The 20,043-nt window shown below is 42.2% G+C and overlaps 1 protein-coding gene across 2 annotated transcripts in view; it reads left to right on the top strand.

Annotated features, from left to right (window-relative positions):
- wnt7bb (wingless-type MMTV integration site family, member 7Bb) overlaps nt 1-5,650 on the top strand; it is a 36,443-nt gene extending 30,793 nt beyond the window's left edge. For both annotated transcript variants that reach the window (XM_030427216.1, XM_030427215.1), the window contains exon 4: nt 1,891-5,650. In XM_030427216.1, the coding sequence (XP_030283076.1) occupies nt 1,891-2,370 (480 nt within the window). In that variant the 3' untranslated portion in view covers nt 2,371-5,650. The remainder of the gene's footprint in view (nt 1-1,890) is intronic.
- Nucleotides 5,651-20,043: the final 14,393 nt, after the last annotated feature.

Genomic DNA, 20,043 nt, shown 5'->3' on the forward strand with positions numbered 1-20,043 from the left:
TTTGTGTGCAGTGTCCACTGCAGATCGCTCGTTCTTACATCATATGATAGAAAGGCACAACACCGATACATTCATGACAAATTAGCTGATAAAAACGGCCCTGATTCTGGTGAGGGAGGAAGTGGTTCGTCCAATGGGATCCAGCTGATGTTTGTTTTTTTTGTAATGACTGATAAAAAGCATAATTGAAACAGAAAACTATATAATTACTATAGATTCCGTGACCAAACCGAATGTAAAAGAACACCCAGTTACTCAACAGATCTCTTTCATCTTGCGCCGGGGCTATGTGTTTGACAAGTGATCTTTAGATGGGAAACTAGTCATATTGGACTAATTAGTAACAGATCGGAGGCTTTGACAGACACAGTTTAAGTAAATGTTTCCATGCATCTGTCAGACTCCTCATGCCAGGCATTCCTTGTGGTTTTGGTGCTATACATTTTTGGAAATCCTCGCTCTGAATCAACATCCGAGGCGGGATTGATAGCTGACCCCAGCTTTTTTATGAAGTCGGAGGAGCTCATGTTTTTTCAATCAAATCAGGAAACTGAACACATGGGTGCACGGACAAGACAGACAGAGATACTGAACAACTCTTGTGTACATTTCGCAAGCGTTTGATAGAAAAGATGACTCGTGCCGCCAACGAGGCGGGGTGCCAGGAAAAAAGCTGTACTGGAAAAATGCCCTGCCAACCAAACTTACATCTTATACAGCAATGACACATGCTTCGCTCAAGCAAGTCGAGGGTTCCTAATTTGGTTAAAGGAGTCATGTCAAGACTATTACGAATGTGTTAATATGACCCGTTCAAAGCCCAGCCCGTCTTCCCTCTGTTCCTTTGTCTTTGAGAACATTTCAGCTAAGAATAAAAAGGGTACAGTTTTTATTTTGAGGTTTTTTTTAGTTTCTCAGTCCCACAGGGCAAAGGATTGACACTTAAACACTGACGACAGCACACAATATTTCCCATATGCCCCAGGATTAGGCAGCAGAGAGAGGACATTCTGCCCTGTGTACCATATGTTGGAGATAACCTCAAAGAGAAACTCAGTCCAAGTCTGAGTATGGGAATAACCTAAAGAATTCTAAATTATTGCATTTAAAATGACTCTTCGACTAAAAGCATCAGAATCTATAACTGTGATCCACTTTCAAGCATGTGGCAGCGTAGCTTTTCTTCTCCTGATCACAACATTATTCAAGAAGTCAAATAAGCCCCAAGTCTCTTGTACAGCTGTAAACAATTGAGTTTGTCTTTGTTTTGCTCTGCATGAGCAACACATTTAACGACACAATAATCTTGATGCAAATTGTCCAAGATGACTGATAGCTGAATGAGATCCATGTTTTTCTTTTCTCCGTCATTGATGTGGTTTAGGGAAGGTAGGCAAAATTACAGGATGGAATATTACCAGTAAGTGCAATTTTCTCCCCTCCAGGACAGGCAGCTACATGTCGTCCATGACAGAAAATTCAGATATGCTTGGATTTGCTTGGATTTGTCTTCTACACACAGATCTATCACTCTGTACCAAAGGCAGAGAAGTACCTGTGGCATAAATGCACTAGATTTACAATATAATACAACTGCACAATTACATACTTACTAATGCACATAACTATTGTCATCAAAGTTTTAACTAGGACTGCACAATTTATTAAAATATACTCAAAATTTCAGAAGCTGAAGAACATTACATTAATTTAACAAGATGTTAACACAATGAGATTTTTGATATCTTCACTCATCAATGTGAATTTGACCTTGAAGAAAGACATGAGATCGGTCCTTGTTCCATTCATTCATTTTGGGGTTGGGGTTACTTTAATGTCCATATTTGGCGCAGCTCTACAACTGTTCTTTTCTTCTCTTTTGCTCTCCAGGTACTAGAAGAAAGGATGAAGCTGGAGTGCAAGTGCCACGGCGTCTCAGGCTCCTGCACCACCAAGACCTGTTGGACTACACTTCCCAAGTTCCGCGAGATTGGCTACGTACTCAAGGACAAGTACAACGAAGCCGTGCACGTGGAGGTAGTCCGGGCTAGCCGACTCCGACAGCCCACCCACCTCAAGGTGAAGCAGACTCAGGGCTACCGCAAGCCCATGGAGACGGACCTCGTCTACATCGAGAGGTCACCCAACTACTGCGAGGAGGACGCGGCCACGGGGAGCGTGGGCACCCAGGGACGCCTGTGCAACCGCACCTCGCCACATACAGATGGCTGCGACCTTATGTGCTGCGGGCGTGGCTACAATACACACCAGTACACCAAAGTTTGGCAGTGCAATTGTAAGTTCCAGTGGTGCTGCTTCGTCAAGTGCAACACATGCAGTGAGAGGACGGAGGTGTTTACCTGCAAATAAGGACGCGAGGAACTCAGTGCCAGGAAGTGAGGCGCCAAGGACTAGCCGAATGAGGAAGACTCGAGCGAGCGAGATAAAAGTGTGACATGGACCAGTGAAAGATTTTGAAATAAAAGAATGGAATTTACACTATCAGCTCTTCATGGCATCGTTTTGCACAGCAGAATCTATCTAATTTTCTTTTCAGAAAGTAAATGCTAAATATCAGTAGGTTATACCCCAGAACTTTACTGTCACATAGAGATTGTGCTCATGTACTGATGTATCCACAGTGAAACTGGGACTACAGGTAACGAATGAGGCCCTCGTTGGGAACTGTGCTTTGCACTCTGGGATTTCTGATTGTTAAATTCACAAGAGACTCGTGCATGGAGAGGAAACACAGTGACGTGTGAGTTGATCAAAATGACCACAGCTGATGAGGTTGTGACTGGGAGAGATTTGTCAAGTCTTTGGTTGAAAACCTTTTAAGGGTTTTGTCGTGTTTTCACTAAAGGGGAGCAAAAGTGAATCTTGACATGAATGACCTCGCCAAATTGGCCAGGGCTTATTTTGGAGGTTTGTAGAAATGAAGAACATTTTGTAAGTACGGTGCGTTGGGGTGCGCCAAAATCTGAGTGGAGAACTCTGTTAAACCCTCTGCTGCCAACTGGAATATGGTGGAGTATGTTAGTTTTCCAGTCACACTGGAACTGTCTGTTCTGAACACTGAAAATAAATTGTTTATTTATGTTATAGTATCTTAAAACGAAGCACTAACGGGTAGAGATGTCTTTTTTTTGTACTAAGTGTAAAGAAAAATACTTTTTAGAAACTCTGACTGAAGATGTGTGTCTATTAGAAAATGACGCCCCCAACCCTTAAAACACCTAATCTTTTCTAAAAAAAAAAAAAAAAAAAGGAAAAAAAAAGGTTTCATTGCTACTGGTGTGTTGACAAAAAAAAAAAAAAAAAACATCATTACAGTGTGTTTCACATTCAAACACCTTGGTTCTATTTTACTGTAGCATAGTTTGTTTGCAGTCCTTTACCTCCGAGCAGTGATATCTATTTGGATGTTTTTGCAAGGTTCAGTTGATAGACAGTAGCAAGAAAAATCTTTTAACTGCAGAGATCCTTCCTCAATTCATTAAACATGAAACTGATACATTGCTGGATGTGTTTTCGAGTGCTGCACTGATATTTCCTATTCAGATACCACTCATGAGAACTAAATAAACTCCCATTGACTCAGTTTGGCAGTTCATTGCTAAAATATCAGTTGGAGTTGAAGATGCCATCCACCTTAAGATTCGACACCCACATGCATATAATAGCAGAGGAAACAAGACATATAGAGGGGATTATTATTAGTAGTGTTTAGCCTCAAGTGCAAACAAACATCAAATAATAGTTCAAAGTATATATTTTTTTTACTGAACACAAAGCGTGTGTCTCATGATTCTGCAACAGGAGAATTTTGCTCCTCACTAGATTAGCTCTGTCTGCTATAACATTAAAGAAATTTCAATTTGTAACAATATTGTTATAAACTGGAGTTTACAACACGCTTATGGAGCTTTGGCCACACTTTCTATCAGTTATAATAACATTGTACTGCCAAAGTAATCTAGTAAATCTGGGTGTTTGCAGGCCCACACGGAATCTGCAGCCGCAGAACACCGATGACAACTCCGCAGATTTTAAGAAGATTTCAAACAGAGTTTCTGCTTGTTAAACTGAGATCATTAACACATCTCCACCCTCTTGTGCATGCGTGGGACAGTAGTGAGCCATTTTCAGGTAGCCCTAAGATCAAAGTTTGTGGTGCACCGTGACAATATGTCAGAACTGGATTTACTGCTGAGGAACTTAATACCAATTATTTAACCTGCTTGAGATAATATTTGGTTGTTTCAGTGTATTATGTTGCTTCATTTTGCTCAAAAACAATCTTTGTTATGTTAAGCAAAAATTGTCTGTCACTTTACAAGTAAAGAAACATTCTGCTGATTTCCACTGATTTTCCTTCTGGATCGCCGCTGAAAAGCAAAAAAAAAAAAAAAAAAAATGTGCAGATTCCATTTGGGCTTGGATCGGCTACAATAAAATCTGACGGGGCAAAAACACAAGAAGTCAGATAATTGGCAAGCTGTGAAAGCTTGTAAAACAGTTTCCCAGATTATATAAACCACTTTGGCAAAGACAATGTGAGATGATGTCAAAATGTGCGATTAAAGTGAGTGTACAGTACAGTCTGTCAGCTATATCTCTTCCCAAATAACTGTAACCAACCTCCTTCTTTGGCTAAGGCTCCACATCCCCGGATCAATTCTATGAACTTGGTAAGAACCTTGTTATCATAATTGATAGGAAGGATGTTCAAAATGAGTTAGGTGCTGTAACTAGAATATTTGCTGATGAACAACAATGGGCCTTTTTGTGGTTGCTGGTGAGAAGACTCCAGAGAGTCGGTGCTCCCTGTTGTTGTTCTGCCACTAATTGTCGGAGCATTTAACTCTCCCTGAAACCACAGATTATCCTTCATACACGTCTTGACAAACAAGATTCATTGTGTTCATTAGTGAGCTTTGACGATGTTGATCGATGCGACTTTTGAGAGAGTCAGGCTAGGTGTTTTACTCTGCTAAACAAAGCTAAGCTAATTGCCTCCTGACTCGAACTCCGAACCCGATGCACAGACACGAGGGTGGGCATCTTCTCATGGAACTAATGCCAAGAAAGTGATAAAGCAACATTTCTCCCATATCAAAATGATTCCTTTAATTCATGCAGCGTGGAAGAGGCTAAATGAGCTGTAAGCTGACACTTTGCTTCGGGGTTTTTGGATGTGCAGTGCTTCTTGGCACTTTATGTTATAACCACTTTTTGTTGGCATATTTATTTGGCTTTCATCTACCATGCTATATTTTCATGAGGTGTTTACAGTCTATACAGGCCAGTTTATCTTTTGGTTTCGGTTCAGAATGTATTATCATGTTTGCACAGTAATAATAATAATAACCATATATTTTAGATATTTCAAGATGACATAGGCTAGGCTTGCACTTTGCAATAATCAAGCAAGTTAGTGCAGTTTAGTGTGTTGTGTGTGCATCGGTGTTTAACTTATTTTATTTCAGTAGAGGTGCTACTCGGATGAATCAAACACAGATGTCATGTAAATGGATTTGCGTATTTACTCAGTTAAAGTAACTTATTAATATAACATATCTAGCACATAGTCTCATTCTGACATTTGTATTTTATTCTGAAAGAGATTAAAATAACTCCAACTGCATTTCAAAATAAATCATGTTTTGCTTGACATGAATGCAAATACATTTCCACACATAAAAAGCTGACATGTCTGTGTTTTAATGATGAATTGTATTGTGAAACATACCAGGAAGCCTATCTTTGAACCCCCCAGTGAAGGAATCCGCATTCTTCATTTTATTGCTCAACGCATGTTGGTACAAGAATGTTCCCGTTCAGTGTTCAGTTGCCCGTATCGACTGTTCCAACAAATATCCAAAGCTATTATTTTCATAAATTCTCTCCCTTTAAGGAAAAACATTAAAACACACACACATTAAATCTGGTCATTGTGTGTGTCCGGGTTTTCAAGCCAAACTTTATGTAGAAGTCTGTTATTCAAACATTCCAACCACGCTTAATATAGTAACTGGCGAATGCACGAGGAAGCATAAATCATTAAAAATCAAAAAATAAATAAATCAAGCCGCGTGCTGACTTTGACATTATTTTGTACACAGCCCATTTTGGTAATATGCTGTGGTCTTCTGTCTTGATTGTGGCACGCACGGAACAGAAGTCAATTATCTCTTCCAGCATGGAAAGGAGCGTCTTCTCCATGTCTGTGTCAAGCAGAAATGCGATCAGAAAGAAGCAAAGGAAAAAAAAGCAAGACGTTGCAAGAATTATGGAAAAACTGTTTTTTCCATTTAAAATAAAAAAAGCAATACCCCCCACAAAATAAATCCCCAGTAACCATGCAAAATGTGATTATTCATCAAGTCAGAATGGGTTATTGTTTACGAATGAAAGGCACCCGCGACGTTTTTTCAGGGTAATTGGGCCTTTCTGACTTGGGTGGTCACAGCCACCTGTGACACCCGCAGTAACTCTTTAACTCGTAACTTTGCATGTTTATTTTCTGTTGTGGTTAAATGATATTTGCGGTGTTTTCTCAAAGCGCGGTGTGTTGCAATTCATGACACGCGGGATGAACAGAACGTGGATTTAGGACGCAGGACGACGGAATTACGGGCTCGACACTCGAGCCCGTCGTCATGCTTTCTGTGCTGGCAGAGCCCTTCGGAGTCACTAAATGGGGAGAGGACCATCATGCAAATGACCTGATGTGAATAGGAAGTGGCTCAGTGTGCCTCTTGTTTTTAGACACACAAACAAGAGTGTAGTTCTTTGTGAGGGTGTTTTTGAGATGGATGGGATGGCTTGATGAAACAAGGAGGTGCATGTGTAGCCGGAAACTGCAAGTGAAAAGAGTGGTTATTTAGGAGAGGAGCTAATTGAGAGTGGTCTGGAGAAAGAGTGGGTACACTATATAAGTTGGAGCAGCTGTCGAAACCGAGTTACGGACTAATTGCAAAGCATGATCAAGGACAGAACAGTTTTCAGTCGAGGAGTAATTTCACAATAGTTCACTTTCACCCTCTCCAGCCTCCAGTAGTTCACTGAATTCACTGTTAATGTCGCTGAGCACAGAACATGAAAAAAAAATCATGAGAATTGATAAAGATACTTAAAATAATTAATATCATTCGTAAATGATCGTTTTGGACGTGATCACGTCCGGCTCTTTCTACGAAGTGGCTCTGTGAAAGAGAGCCATGCCATTTCATTCATTTGCTGGACGCTCCCACTCGTCCTCCTGTATGTGCAAAGCATTGTAGGCAGGCAGCAGAGCAGAAGTAAGATGTGTTTTGTTAGTTGTCTGAAGCCCTGGGGACCGGAACCGCATAAGCTCCCCATACTATGCCCTGGATTGAGAAAAATAAATCCATTTGTTTCTGACAAACATTTTGTCATTAAAAATATGAGATAGAAAAACAGAGTCTGCTGTGTGTGCCTTCTTCTAAAGCAGCCATTGTTTAGGTGTCAGGATCATTAGTTCATTGGGAGATATTCTGCAAGCTAATGCTTCTGGTCTAATTCACACTGGGAGAGACGCACCCACTTTTTTCCTATTCGGGGCCCGGTCTGGAGGAAAGACATTAGAGAGGTAACACTCACATCACTGGAAACGATGTAGCTAAAGTTTGCCAAGGCCATGTATTTACCTTATGCAAATTTACGATAGGATGAGTTCTCTGGCAAGACATGTCGGGCTCTTTAGTGCTACGGGGAGCCAGGGTGGCTTCAAAGAGAGAGTGAAGGAGTCACGAGACTGCCAGTTTTCATTCACGCTGATCGAAAAGAACAGCAGAGACAGAAAACTGGAAGAGTTCGCATACACAAACGGTGGTCAGTGATTTCAGTGTGCTCCGAAAAAGAAAAATGATTTGAACCAATAAAGTAGCCCAGAACAGGACGAACCCGCTGAATGATTTTATCATTTGGCTGACATTTTACTATTTGCTGTTAAGATAATTTATGACGGCTGTCAAGGTAATTAAATGGATCTCAGCCAAGGACATATAAAACAGCTCTTAGTTGAGATTTTTCTTTGTGCTTGTTACGAGCAACATTTCTTTATGCCAAGTCGCTTTTCTTTTTTTTTTTTTTTTACTTTCTTCCTTAGTTTGTGAAGTGACAAAAAGCCCTCCAAAATTCCTTTCAATTAGCTCCAGCATTCTGCCTCCTCTTGTAATTTGTAACTTTGGCAAAGTGAGACAGGAACGTTCAGATCAGAAGCTTGGCCTCTCAGAGATAAGACACGTCTGCAGGAGTGGCTGGCAAAAAAAAAAAAAAAAAAAAAAAGGAATTACCCAAATGAAGGGATGAAATTAAAAATTGAGGAGTCAGAGGTCTTTCGAGCTGATGCCTGAGATTAGCCAGATACCAAGTGAGAAGAAAAGAGGATTGTTGTCTTCCAGATGCTGCACTTCAATTATAGACTTCTCTTCAGTTGAGCAAAGGGATATTTAACAGCCCCGATGGAAGATGGATTGTTCTGGGGCAATCCTTTAAGTCTTGTTTGTTATTCCAGGATGTGAAGGCTTTGGTTAAGGTGACACAAACTTGGAAGTACTACTGTGCTGAAAACATCTCTTAGCCGCCCCTCAGGGACGTTGCATACACAGTCAGTATTTGCGTAATGATAATGCAGGTTCAAAATGTTAAAATCCTCAACAAAGAAGAAGCGCATACAATACAGTTTAATGCCGCCAGCAACAGCCTGCAGCAATTAACAATGTATAGTCTTTTTTTTCATGTGATCGCTTGGTGTTTTTCTGTGTTCCTTTAACTTTGTTTTGACTGCTTGTCTTAGTGAAAGACCATCATTTGGAGGTTTCTCATCATCTGTTTGATATTAGTGGTGAGGAACACATGGCCATTCAAAGGCAAAGCCCTGTGTGACATCATAGACCACAAGGCAAAGTGGGGATCGTCAAGACCCCAGGCTGAGGTCTCTGAACGCTACCTGACTGCCTCCATCCATCTGCAACTGCATTGTGCCAGCGTGGGTCTCTGTTTCTGGTGCGTGCTTTTGGTTTCGCAGAGCTGCGCGTTGTCTCCTCCGCACAGGCGGTTTGAGGTCTGAGAGGCCCTTTGCAGAATATCTCCAGTGTCAAATCTAAATTAAATGCAGAGCGCAATAAACTGAACTGAAATCAACTGTCATGCTTAACTGTGGCTGTGCGTGATGATTAAATGGAAAGAAAAACAGGCAAGATGCAACAGAGTTTTAATTGATGAGTCTTGGTGTGAATCACCTCGCCAAGCACAGACAAAAAGAGTGTCTCTCCTACACGTGGCTCTGACTGAACAGGTTCAAAAATGTCTGTTGCAGACGCTGTAAATCACTTCAGATTCATAGATAGCAAAGTGAAAGTTCTGTATATGTATATATATAGATATATATATATATATATATATATATATATATATATGTATATATATATATATATATATATATATATATATATATATATATATATATATATATATATATATATATATATATATATATATATATAAGCAGACAAGACATTAGCCTGGGGAGCAATGACGCCCAATTTGGCGTACACACCTGTTTATGTTGGACTGGGGCAGAAAGCGGTGCTTGTAAAATATGAGCGAGGTTAATACTTATGCGGTGACGCCCTCAGGCCTCACAGCTACGGTAAGGACAGCATCAGCAGTCTGGGACGATGGGATGGGTCTAACCCCAGGCACTGCTGTATTTGTGTCTGTGCTCATTCCATAGACTTAAAGAGCACTAAGCATTTATTTGTCTCCTCACCTCACCTAATGTCTCTGACTGCATGCGACGTCTTTTATGTGCGTGCCTGTGCGAGTGCGAGGCGGACAGATCGCTATGGGAAGTGGGTTTCTACGTGGACATATTTGGTGGAGGGAGTTCGAGGACAGCCCACACGCGCTTTTGTGCTGCTCAGTGTCCAGTGGTTGGCTAGGCCACGGCTTCTCCTTGAGGTTATTTTTCTCCTCACGTTTTGTTTTCATGAAGTGAGGTTGGGGTTCTAAAATCAGACTCCCAACATAGGGGAAAAACTGCAAGACCCTTGAGGGCCCTTTTCTTTGCACTTCACCCCCTCGCCCTCTCCGAGAGGCAGCCAAAGACAAATTGTCCCGATGAAGCAAATTACAATTTTTACGAAGACGATTGCATGAAAAATTATATCTTGGGAACACATTTTCCATGGCCTGTTGCTTTTAACATGTACCGAACTATAGTATTTCCAAGCTGACACAGCATGAAGTTTTATGCTCAGCAATTCATTTTTCTAAACCATGATTCATCTTTTCAGCAAATTGAATTTGGCGTCTCGCTGCAATGCTGCAAATAACAAACTGAACTCACTAGAACTGCAGAGAATTAAGTCAGTCCAAACCATAGAAACTCAGAGAGGCTCCCAGTGCTGTGCTCTAAATGATCTGCTCTGATAAAACAACATCAATATGCTTCACAGCTGAGACCACAGAACTTGACACTCCGCAGCTGCCATTTGGAAAATACTGGCATTTTTCATGTTTTGCTCAACTTACACGGCGTGCACATGTTGACAACAAGTTAAAAAAGAATCGCTCTTGAAATAATTTCCTCACCTCGAGCAACTTTACTTCGCCTCTACACTGAGAATTTTGCACCGCGATCGAACGAGTTGCGGCAACAGCCACAAGTCGATCTCTCTTTTTTCTCCGCTTAAGAGCGACGCTTTAGAGCCGGGTCAAGAGAATAGTCCAGGAACACAGCCAGCGCTAGTGAGGTTCAGTGCCAGTGTATCATCCTTCCCCGTCTCGCCTGTGGAAAGAGCAGCGGTGAAGGTGAAGAGCTTCCATGATGTGGGCCATATACATGGAATGTTCTGATGAATCCTTTTCCATGGGGATGAAAGGTCACCGGAACAACACAAAAACAGCTCCAGCTCAACGTGTAGCTGCAAGAAAAAAATGGGCCCCGAAATTATCTTGCAGCGTTTAATGGTTTTTACGGCTGTGTCAAACTGTTAAGTGTTTGTGGCAGGTAATGATGAGCAGCTCGGTGACAAAGTTTGCTTAACACAAGTGAACTTGTCCATCTCCCGCTCACAGAGTTGATGGCTAACTCAGTCTGTCAGCAGAGCGCACCGCATGGAAAGCAACATCAGAGAAACTGGTTGCCCAGCGCTTGTATATTTCTGTCTCCATCTGTGTCACCGGCTGGAAGTGGGCTCATGTACATGCCTTTGAATATGTAGGGCATTGGACACCAGCTCCATGTGGTTTGGGAGAAGTTAAAGGCTGGTTGGGGCTTTAATCCGCCAACCCTCCTCCCAGTTTTTCCCCTCTTTTTCTTGTCTCTGTGGGTCTCGTTTCCCCCACCAGCTCCCCATCTACCACACAGGCCCGTCAGCACCCAAGCTCCAAAAGACCCCTCAGCACCCTGGCCGCCACCCCCCCTCCTCCGCTGCCTCCACATCAACTGGGCCTTGCCTCGCCGCAGTCTTGACGTCCTAATGGCTGATGGATGCACCGAGGTCACACTGATGATCTAGAGAAGTCCTTTGGTCCATCATTGAGGCTTTGATCAACATACTTAACCCTTTCTTCCTAAGAACCCCCTCAGTGGATGAGAATGCAGGGAGATTGAGTTACACAGTGCTGGAGAGCAGGCAGGCTGACATCCCTTTGGTAACACATGTCTTTGTTTAAGGCAAAGCTCTGGCACTGACGGTCCTCTCCCAAGCTCCTCTCCTTCTCCTAGTACTCTACCAGAGTTATCAGGGAGAAGGTCTAGGGAGGAGACACAGCCTCTAGTATGAGAAAACCCATTTTCTTCCCCAAATGACTAGCTGGTCAGTCAATCCTACCGTGCAACCAATAGATATTTTGTCAAGTACACTTATTTGCTTTCTTAATGGGAGTTGGGGGGGGGGGGGGTGTCGATACCGCCATCATATCTGTCCATCAATTATTTATTATCGTTGTCGATACCGCCATCATATCTGTCCATCAATTATTTATTATCGTTATCCATCCATTTCTTCAGAGGCCTTTGGGGGCTGCCATGACAGATAACTACTTCCGCCGGCGGTTTTGTGTTTCCGACTGCATGACTGATTGCCGCCGCAAAGCTAGCCCAAAACAACTAGCATTATGTCATAAATGCTAAATTGTTTTTAAAATGAGCTCAGGTACAACACACAACAGTTCAAGAAAATTGAAGGTTTTTCAAAAATGTTGTGTGTATAACATCAACAACTTCAACAAACATGTCCGTGCCCTGCGCGCCATGCCAAGGAAGGAGGAGCGGGGCTAGCGTGGCTCACGGATGTGAGACTAAAATGAATATTTGGATTTATGAATATCTTCCACAGAACAGCTGCTGCATGACTACATGACTTCCCTAATGGCAATGCATGAGCAGCCGCCTGTCTCCACGACTCCACTTTCCTTCAGCATTATCCACGCTGTATGTTTAGCTTGATTGACGCTCAGGCTGGGCTCCACTGCTGCCTTCAGAAATATAAACTCGCTGTGTTTCTACATTACTTTTCCTATTTTGTTACTGTGTAGGTAGTTGTATGCTTCTGTGCTTTTGTAACTGCGTAATTCTCCGCTGTCAACACCTTCAGAAATTACGAGATAATTAACTATGTTGATGTAACTAACGTCGGGCCATTGCTTAATGTCATCTGCCCACTCCCGTGAGAACTGATGGAGGAGGCACTGTTACAGAACTGTCCTTACGACTTTTCAAAACATCAGTACTGTGTATCCACCCCCGATTTTGTCCATTTAGTCGCTTTCTTTGTGTTAAAGAAGCCGGTTTTTAGAGCGAGCATGACCGCTATGCTAGCGTAAACACCGAGTTCAACCAGTTTAACGGGAAGAGCATAACAGACTACCGCTATGAACCATGGGTAAACTTGCAAAGTCAGGAATATGGTGGATAGCCTACAGCCAGTAAGCTTGGATTAGCAAAAAAACTGGAAACGACAAGCATAGCTTCAAGTTAACCTGCTAACTGGACTTTAGACATGCTGGTAGGTAAGTTTGGTTACCTTTGGACAGAGCCGGGCAAGCTGTTTCCCATTGTTTTAAGTCATTCTTGCCAAGCTACTAACCAGGAGCTTGTTTAAATATAAATGTTATATCGACTATTTATATATTCATAAGGGATACATTCTGTCATTGCCATTTTTAGTCTGTGATGGGCTTAAAGGCATACTACGCAGGAATTGTTCACTGCTGTTGGTAAACAGAGAGTGAATGAAGAGAAGGAGCTGTGGAAGCAAGAAGTGCATAAACCCTATTTTAAGATTGTATCATAGCAAATTTTTACACAGCGAAAATAAAGATGCCCAACTGCCACACAACCCTCTGAATTGTGCGTAAATACAGCTGACGTGCACGCTTCATCCTGCCCACTGTTTGCCTCTCTGCTCTGTGTGTGTATGTGTGTGGCTTAGCCACACCTTCTGTCAAACCAACACACAGACCTGCAGCTCTTTATACATTCATGACAGACCAAGCGCTGAGGGAGAGATGGTGACAGCGATGTAAGGTGGTTGCTACCTTGAGAATCTGTGCACGCATTGTTCATTGGCTGGGGGATACAAACCACTGCCCAAAGGCTGGCACTAAATGGCCCGAACTCAACAAAATACTAAGGAAACACAGGCAGAGGACAGTGTGATACCACACTATTTTTTTTTTTAGAAAAGTCCTGCATAATGTATCTTTGAACAGTGCACCATAAAACAACACTGTACTGTTATTTGAATTAGCTTAAATCATTTAAGATTAACTTTTACATTTGCATTTACACCTTTAAAAACTTCCACAGTCAAACATATAGAGACCAAATGATGTTTGATTTTTGAGTAAAGCACAATCAGTTCCTTGGAAAGATACGTTTGAAGCATGTCCCATTAGTCAGTTTCTGTCAGCAGTGTGAGTAATCATTTTATTTGCAGTGCAAGTGTCAACTTGATGAGCAGCAACCACGCTGGCACTAGAAGTACACAATGTTTTTTTGGATGCAGAAAGCTGTGCGCTACCACAAAGTAATTCAGTTCAATGTTGCTTCCAAGAAACAAGGTACAGGTTTTGCTTAAAGCTAGAACTTGTTGTTTATTCTGCAAATAACTTGTTTTTTTAACCAATTAACGTCTGTGGGTGGGAGATTATAAAAACCACTGTGAAGTGCCATATGTGTTGTAAATCTCATTGGCGCTAAAGGCTTCATTATATGGTGTTAATCAGATCTTTTGCTTTGAGTTCTGTAAACACAACAAATCAAGTTTTATGTTCTCCCATTAAACAAAATCTTTGTTTTATGTTCTGAAGGATTAGTAAAATAAATTCTTTACTTTGAATTTGCTCAGAGATGATTTTCATTAGCCAGTCACAGCAGATGAAATGTGGTTTGAAGGAATAGTTGCCCAGTACGTTCATTTTAGGATCACCTTACCAGTATTCGGATATGTTCTATCAATTAGCGGGCTTGGGCAGAAAGCAGAGGAAAAATTAATATGTTTCTAATTCTGAGTATCATGGTTTCTGCATATGGACCTGTATAACATCGTTCCAAAGAAAACTTCTACCCTTACATTTCTCTGTTTTATTGAGCTGAATTGCAATAAAATGTAATCCACAAATACATAAACGCATTAGACCTCATTGGGAAGCGCTATTAGGTCTGTCTTGGAGCAGCAGTAAAATCCATTTTTAACTCCTGCCAGTTTGCTGGCCTACGACCTGCAGTTACACCTCTCATCACTCAGGCCATTTAAGAATACTGTCTGCTCCACGTGGAGTGGTGGGGCACGCAGACACTCCTGTCCTGTCATGTCCCAACTGTCTACTTGGCTTTCTGCGGACTTTTCCCATGAGCGCAGGTTGGTGAGGCAACAGCAGCTGTCAGACAGTGGTTGTTGGCAGGGCGTGGTGCCTGACCAGCGGGTCTGACCAGACACTTGCGCTGCTGCGCTGAGCCACGGGTAGAGCGCTGACCCTAAAGCATGCCTCAGACTACTGGTTGACGTGCTGTGGTCGTCGGGGGCTATGACTGCACGGATGAAACTCGAAGGTGCGGATGACCTGGACTTCCTGGGTGTGCTTGGTCACATCGGGATCTGACAGCAGCTTCACAGCTAAACAAACTTGTGATTTGTGAGCCACAGTAATCCTGTTCTTGGGTCATATCCCTCCTTTTCTCTTTCCTAAAAATATACTACTTGAAGTTCCCTCAGAGAGATCTTTAGATGTGACAGGAGAATAAATAGCGAACACAGCTTGAAGCAGAGCTGGTTTGAGAGGAATATGAGTGATGACTGTCTCTATGGCAACCTCCCCGTGTTTTCAGTTTGCAGCTGACATTTCAATAGGTCCTGTTGTATGCTGATATGTGGGGATAATAAATGTTATAAATGTATGAGGTGAGTTATTAGGAAGTCTCTTAATTACAGGGGTGGGCTGAGGTATAAATCTTGCAGATTAGAGGCTGGATGTATAAGGAAAACAATCTGCAAGCTCAACACTTGGTACTTTAGGGGCCCCGTGGTGGAAGTACTGGATAGCCGCAATGTCAAGACATGGCATGGAAGACTCAGTTATCAGAGTCAAGCGGAATCTGCATGAAACTGAAGCTGATGAATGTGAATTCATTATATTGGTAGGGGTGGCCATATACATTGAGAGAACCAGTGAAGTTCAGTCCATGTTTTCCATCTGATACTGGATTACAAGCAAAGGACCGAAAGCTTGATGTTCAGAGCTCCTCTCAAAGTAGAACACAGGACGATGAGATGTATAGACTGTATTCAGTGTGGCTGAGGACAAACAATGCAGCTCATTTTGGACTTTATGCTATTATTATTGCTAGAACCATGAAAGTAAGGCCCAAGTTGCGATTAACTGCAATTACCCCTCAAATCTGTGAATCTGAATTTGAGGCCGATCTCTTCGTTTCTCAGTCTAAAGTGATGCATGGTTATATGCTGAGGTTTGCAGGTTTGATGTCCGGAGTGTCAAAACAGGTCACAATTGAGATGACAGATCGTGAAAGAGGTACACAAACAAACACAAACATTCCAACTGATTGAGAGCAGGCGGGCCTGGGTAATGAGAACGGGTCAGGAGGGAGGCTGACGGCTGGAGCTGGAGAGACAGGTCTAGAGGTTGGAGCATTCATGCACAATGGGCCATGAGAGGCTCCTTTCTCCCCTGTGGCAGGCCCTTTCACAGGTTCCTCCTCCCCAGCCCTGAAAAGGACCCCACATGTGTCCCCACTTCGCCGTCAGTCCACTTTTCTTTCCCATAATTCCCCGACAGCTGTTTCTTGGGTGGCGTTGTGTCATTATTTGGACTCATTTACGGCCCCCTGCCTGTGAAGAGCTCGGTTTTGTTGGGGTTGTTGTGGTAGCTCGCTCACATTTGGTTTCAAATATGTTGCATGTAAGTTATTTGATGGTTTGGCTGTTGACAAGCACTGGTTAAACTAATTGGGTGCTCAGAAAAAAAACACAAGCCTCCAATGTGAGTGAACGCTCGAGCACATTTTTCAAAAGTGACGTGTTTTTTTCAGCGCTGCCATTTCGACATTGCAGGAATGGTTTCCTTTAACCATAATATAATGTTGTTGGCGCAAAATATTTGAAAGAGATATTTCCTAATTATGACTGGGGAACATAATCTGTGATCAGATATCAAATGAAACCAACAGGGCATGTTTTTCGTGTGGAGAGCAAAACTCTGCTCTGCAATTTTGGCGAAGCAATGAGATGTCTCCGACACTCACTGACACTCGCTCTGACTCAAAAAGACAAGGCATCGTCTACCACAGTAGCTCTGACATTTTCTGGGCTTTGGATAAACAGGTGCACCGCCGCGACTCTCATGGAAAGAGTCTTACGTCTAGAACTAACCCACTATCACTCCCAATCCACATAAAGACCTTGCGGATTGCACAAGAAGACAGTGGTGGATATATCACGTGAAAAAGTGATATGGCATACTGTTATGGTTCAGTGCCAGAAGTACTATAGGAGAGCCACGTGTGGTCAGAGTGGTGAAGAGAGGCCTCACAGTGTTGGCAGCCACGTGTGTATACTCCACCAGATGCTGCTTTCACTGTCATTTGTTGGAGGCAGTTGCAGATATGATGTTCTACCTGCTTGCAGTACATTCTAAACAGACTGCAATGTACCTTCAGCACACAGTGTGAAACAGGTTAGGCTTAGCATTTATTCAACTCAGATTTGTTGAAGAATAATAATGTCCAAGAGTCGCAGAATTCATGTGCAAGACTAAGAGCCAAACTTATTAGCCAACACAGGCCTCCTGAACTGGCTAAATAAGTATCACAAATGCCACAGCTCAACTATTCATTTGGAAGATTTTCGAGTTGCCGTGCATTTTACATTTGGACACTGCTTGTGGGTTATGGAATGCTTTTAGTGGTTGCTATAATTAGTCGCCGCATAAACACGTGGAATTTGTTACAAGGATTTCAGTTATCAAAGCTGTTCAGCAGTCTTTCAAATCTTTCAATTTTTCATTGCTTTGTTGTTTACTTTGTGTCAAGCTGTGTTTTGTGAATGAGGGTTCTGGTGTGGCCTCCAGTGTGATCGGTAATCTTAACATGTTGTGACTTCCAAATGTTTTTCATCACAGCGGGAAATGAGCTGCAACAGTATAGCTTAAAAAGCTTGGGTGATGTGTATTTAGCCATATTTTGGGTTAAAATAATAATAAGTGGATTATGTTGCAGGAGTTGGTATGGGCATGTTTTCCTCTGTGAAAAGTGGTTAGAATTTAAATTCATTGTGGCAGATAAAAAAAAAAAAAAAAAAACTGGCCAGGGACTGGAATTATAGGACAAAAGGGCCTACGATGTGCCATCATTGATTTGTAAACAAGTTACACATATGATTCACGAATCCAATCCAATACATTGGTGTTGGTGGTTATAAACACAGTGACTAGTATTTCTGCAATAATATTAAATTATTCAGTCACAAAAATGCTCCAATAGGTTTTGGTAAATGGAATCGGATTGAACATTGGTGAATGAGATGGGAGTAGCAGCTGTTAACATACCCAGCAGGTAACCCATTTGGTAGTCTAGCATAGTTTACAGTTGACGTTTCTGCAAACCACAGAGATGTCCAAGGTAGACATTTGTACCAAACGTGGCGTATCACGCTCACATTAAATGCAACTCTCACATCAGGAGGTGCAGCGTTATCACAAGACAACAAGGCTGCCAAATGGCCAACTGTAGTTCAAACCACATCACTGGATACTTTTAAGCAAAACTGGGGACCATTTTTGTGGCAACAATTGTTTTTTAAAGGAGTCCTGTGGACATTTCCAACCAAAACTATTGATAACTGCTATTTTTCACAGGAAGTTGGACCAAAACATGTATTTTAAGCCAAACCATGATCATTTCTTTATCCTCACTAAGTGTTTTTTGTACGTAAACCTAACCAGAGCAGAAGCACAGCATTTTGACATGAGAGAAATAGAAAATTCAACCTAAACATACATAAACTTGCAACATAAAGGCAGTGTGGTTTTGCAGGAACGCACTTGGCCAACATTTATTCTGCCAATTTTGGTAGTAAATTTGTAGTATCATAACACCAAAATATTCATCATATGGTGTTATATTCTGATTTCCAGTGACAACTGTGGTCTTCGTTGAGGCCAGATTTGTGCAACAGTGGTGCTATTGTCCCAGCATTTGTTTCCTTTGAATGGCTCTCTCCTGCACCTTATGGCATCTGTACCTGGTTAACAAAACTTAGTAAAGGCCTTTTTTATCCAAGGGAAAAGAAAAAGATACACAAACGCAAAAATCTCGTCTTAAAGGGTTGGATAGCATCTTTTCCATGATCTGGCTATGTTAATCCTGTTGTCTGCATATATTTCGTCAGCTTTACCCTTAAATTTGCCAGTGACTCTTTCCAAACATCTTAAGCACTGTGGCTAACTGGGTATTGGATCAGGATTTGGTGGTGGCAGACACCTTGAGGAGGAATATGGGAAAATATGGGAAAGTAAAAGTAGGATCAGTGCATTCTTAGAGTCTGACTTTACACAAAGCAGAATAAGTGCAGTAAATAAATGTTTTTATTTCACTGCAACACCTGACTTAAATATTGTAGAGCTGCTGCTTAAGTGAGCAACTATTTAATCATCACACCAAAACCCAAAAGATCATTACCATGGCAATAACTCGTTCATTCAGTAGCAGCTGACAACTCAAGCGAGAATACCTCCCAAGCTTCCTTTCCACCATTGCAATAGGAAGGTCATGGCTAATGGTGGAATAGGATTTCCCTGCCTGTATATGTAAGTGGCCATGCCAGTCATGAGGCCTGGGTCACAACAGCCATTCTAGTCAGCGGTCGCCATGGTCCAGTTGTTAATGATTGAGTGTGTTCCTTGTGCTGACACTAAGTGGTGAGTCAGGTCAAATGGCCATTCAGAGGAATTCCATCTTGGACATTCCAATGCTGCTGTTCCCTCAGGTTCACATCACACAGGGTGTGAGGGAAAAAAGGTCGAACAATGTGATCTGGAATCTGGGAGGGAGGTTGCCACCGCTTGTTCATGGCTCCAGAGATATGAGTTAAACATGCGGAATGTTAATCTGTCAATGTGTGGTCATGGTGCGTTTTTGTAAGCGGTTGTGATTTGAATCACGAGGCCCTGTGGTTGTGCCCAGGACCTATCCCCCTATCAGGCGTGATTAGAGGTAACCAGTTCTGACACCCTGATGGCCATGAGAGACATCCCTCGCCCGCCAACAAAGCCACATGTCACACACGGCCATCTTGTTTTCTCCCAGCAGGCCCCTGGAATGTAGTTCATCCCCTCGGGCTCCTCAATGAGGCCATTCTACAAATTCAGGGTCAGAGGCTATTGAATCTTAACTCCTCAGGAGGATGCAAAATAGCTCTCAGCATGTGAAACTATGTCGAACGAATGCATTTTAGCACCCTTTATCTGCCCCTCAATAGACCGTCT

The sequence above is a fragment of the Sparus aurata genome, chromosome 8, assembly GCF_900880675.1.
Source record: "Sparus aurata chromosome 8, fSpaAur1.1, whole genome shotgun sequence".
Classification (NCBI taxonomy): domain Eukaryota; kingdom Metazoa; phylum Chordata; class Actinopteri; order Spariformes; family Sparidae; genus Sparus; species Sparus aurata.